The sequence below is a fragment of the Populus trichocarpa genome, chromosome 2, assembly GCF_000002775.5.
Source record: "Populus trichocarpa isolate Nisqually-1 chromosome 2, P.trichocarpa_v4.1, whole genome shotgun sequence".
NCBI lineage: Eukaryota > Viridiplantae > Streptophyta > Magnoliopsida > Malpighiales > Salicaceae > Populus > Populus trichocarpa.
In genome coordinates this window covers 4516921-4520085 of record NC_037286.2, presented here as the reverse complement: position 1 = coordinate 4520085, position 3165 = coordinate 4516921, and the positions used below count along the sequence as shown (strand labels likewise).

Here is a 3165-nt window from a genome sequence, read left to right as displayed (position 1 = left end):
ACACAATCCCGCTCAAAACTTCAACCACGTTCACAGGGACATCTCTCAACTTTTACAGCTCAGGAAAATGCTGGAAACAACTTAAGAGCCATCATCTTCTAGCCCAAGTTGCTGAAAACCTTTCGACAGCCCACCTAGCTAATAATTATGGGCTATTCTTAAATTAATCTGAAGGCCCGATCTTAAATTAATCAGCTTTCTTGTCGGTTATGCTTGTAGGAACTCAATTTGGACACGCTTTCTGTTTCTTATCTAAACTCCTACTTGTTCTAACTTGAAATGGCTTTCCCCTGGGGTTCCATAGAACCTCAAATTTATCAGTCAAATCTTATGTGTGAACGGATATTAAATTCGGGATTCTGTACTTAATTTTTTTGTATCCCACCTCTTAAAGGGAAAAAAAAAAGTTAAAAAATTCACAAGCCAAAAACCTTTTTACATAAACCTCTCCCAGAAAACATGTATCTCCGTATTTATCACAAAGGTGGTGCTAGCTCCTGGTTCAGCGAATGATGCAGAAATATTCTAGCACTATTTCAGTGACGGCTGAACAAGTTTGAATTCTCTGCTTCATATATAACCCCCTGTCTTCACTATAACTTCAAAAAAAAGGTTCTCATACAATTTGACAAAAAAGAAAAAATCCAAAAGACCCGGCTTGATATCTGTACCCAGCTTTTTCGTTCGAGTTACATGTACATATTGAAGGTGGCGAACCAAAGAGGAGACCCGGGGGAGTACACCAGGTACCCTGCAACAGATAACTATGATAACCAAGAAGAGAGATCATACACAGCACCACAGATACTTTCTCAATTGAATCAACCAGTAGAGCATCATGTGGAGGTAACACAATCACCGCATATGTTCATGGGGTACAGCAGTTCAACAGAGATGTCAATGGTATCAGAACTTACACATGTTGTATCAGGCCAAAGAGGGAGTACTAGTGATTGGGGATCATATGGGGCTGTGGGTCTAGGAGGTGCAACAATAACATCAAATTTTGGTCAGGCAGCACCTGGTTCTAATACGAGTACTCCTGCTTCTCCTCCTTTATCTGCCTATTCTTCTACTTCTGGTTCTGGTTTGTGGATTGGCCAGAAGAGAGGGAGAGAAGAAGAGGCTGGTGCAGCAGCGCAATTGATGGAGTCTTTGCCAAGGGTTTATAGAGGGTTTAATGATTTTAGAAGTTCACAAGGAGATTCATCATCATCCGGTGCAACTGGTAAGTTGAATCATCAAGATCATTAATTTTACCCTCGAAGTTTCTCCCCTGCCATTCTTCTCTCAATTCTTGTCAAAGCTCTATTATTTTACTTGAGTTTTGTTACTTGTCCACCTAAATTATTTGGTCAATAATTCATTTTCAATGTTTTTTATTTTGTATAGTGTTGATTGATTAACTTCTTATAACAATTTATATTACAAATTTCTTGTAGAAATATCTAAATATTATCTACCATATCTATTATTGCATGTATTTGTGGGTTTTATTGTCAACTTCCCTCAAAATCCTTGAATTTGTCTGCTTTAGAAAAAAAAAATATAATTTGCAGTCATCTAGAAATGAGCAGCACATGGAATAACAATAACAATGCGTCATAGCCTTGGGTATAGAATTTAGCATCTCAATCACTTAACTTTAAAGCAATAATATTACACATACGCAAATTTTATATATATATATATATAAAGAGTTTGCTTTCTTAGTCCATACTCTCTCTTCTTTTACCATTTGCAGCCACCGAAGAAGTGTCTGCTTCAACTATAGTAATCCCCACCACAACTACACCCTCCACTACAGCAACACCATCAAGTGAAATAGCATCCCTGGAAGAAACTGGAGAGCAAAGAAGAAGATACAGAGGAGTTAGGCAGAGACCATGGGGCAAATGGGCAGCAGAGATACGTGATCCACACAAAGCGGCAAGAGTCTGGCTAGGCACATTTGATACTGCAGAGGCTGCAGCTAGAGCCTATGACGATGCTGCTTTAAGATTCAGAGGAAATAGAGCTAAACTTAACTTCCCTGAAAATGTTAGGCTGCTGCCAGCTCAAACGCAAAATGTTACTGCTTCTCAAGTTCCCATATCTCATTCACAGCTATCTTCTCATCTTCAGTTACAGCCAATCTCATCTCCAAGGCAACAAGCACAGCGGCCGCAGGCGCCAGCACCTGCATTGTTTCAGTCTCAAGCTGATATTATAAGGGACTACTGGGAGTACTCCCAGTTGTTGCAGAGTTCAGGGGAGTTTCATCATCATCAACAACAACAACAACAACAACAACAACCTTCAAGTTTGTTACAGCCTATGTTTTATAATCCCCAGGTGGCTTCTCTACAATCATCAGCTTTGACTTCATTGTCTTCATCTACTTCAGTTTCTTCACTTGCAGCAATATCTTCCGGTTCATCACCATCAACATTTTCTCCCTCTGCTTCTTCCTTCCCTCTGCTTTTCGCTGGTCAACAGTTGGGTTATTTTCGGCCACCACAAAATCAGAATCCAGCTAGTGGTTCTGATTTTCCGGTGCCCCCATGGACAGATTCTAGTCACAATCCTTCCTCTAGTGGTTAGAATCGATTTCACAATTTATTTTGTTCCCTTTTTATGGGAATCTAGAAATATTTTATTTTGCTATGAGTTTATGCATTATTTTGTATTTGCACGTTAAATTATTTTTTTTTTAGTATAATTGGTGCAAAGAAAGAAGCTGATGAAAAAAAGAAGAAAGGAGACGGTGTAGGAATTTAGGCATAGTTTGTTCTCAAAGATTTGATGTTTACATTTGTCCATTGCGAATGATGTGGAAATTGAACAGAGCTGTCTGCTACATGCTTTACACATCCAAATCTTTTATTAAAGAAAGGCCTTTCTTTAATTAATGTAATGCTGTGTCTTGAGATTATCTCTCGCTTACTAGCTTTAATCTATTCCTTTTTATGTTCTTTCCCATTATGCCCAGTTCCAGTGGGCACTATAATACTGTGGTCTCCCTCCCTGATGAGTCAGTGAGTGAGATGCAAACCCACCACCATATTTGAAGGTGTTGGCATGCTAGAGGAGAAATGCTTGAATTTTCTGTTTTTTTCTTTAATTATTGGAGGTGTAATTTTGGTCGATCAGTCAAAATATTATTATTGACGAGGCTGTCTCTCA

General features: G+C 38.8%; 1 protein-coding gene across 1 annotated transcript; it reads left to right on the top strand.

Annotated features, from left to right (window-relative positions):
• Positions 1-273: 273 nt before the first annotated feature.
• LOC7468768 (ethylene-responsive transcription factor ABR1) lies at positions 274-2896 on the top strand. Its single transcript, XM_002302128.3, has 2 exons — positions 274-1228; positions 1745-2896. Exons 1-2 carry the CDS (start codon positions 694-696, stop codon positions 2581-2583), a joined length of 1374 nt encoding a protein of 457 aa, XP_002302164.1. The 5' UTR covers positions 274-693; the 3' UTR covers positions 2584-2896.
• The last annotated feature ends 269 nt before the right edge of the window (positions 2897-3165 follow it).

Bases quoted from the DNA above. Each gene is read 5' to 3' on its own strand.
- LOC7468768 (XM_002302128.3), top strand. From the start codon at position 694: ATGTACATATTGAAGGTGGCGAACCAAAGAGGAGACCCGGGGGAGTAC. The intron at 1,229-1,744 runs GTAAGTTGAATC...TACCATTTGCAG, and splicing joins ATCATCATCCGGTGCAACTG to CCACCGAAGAAGTGTCTGCT.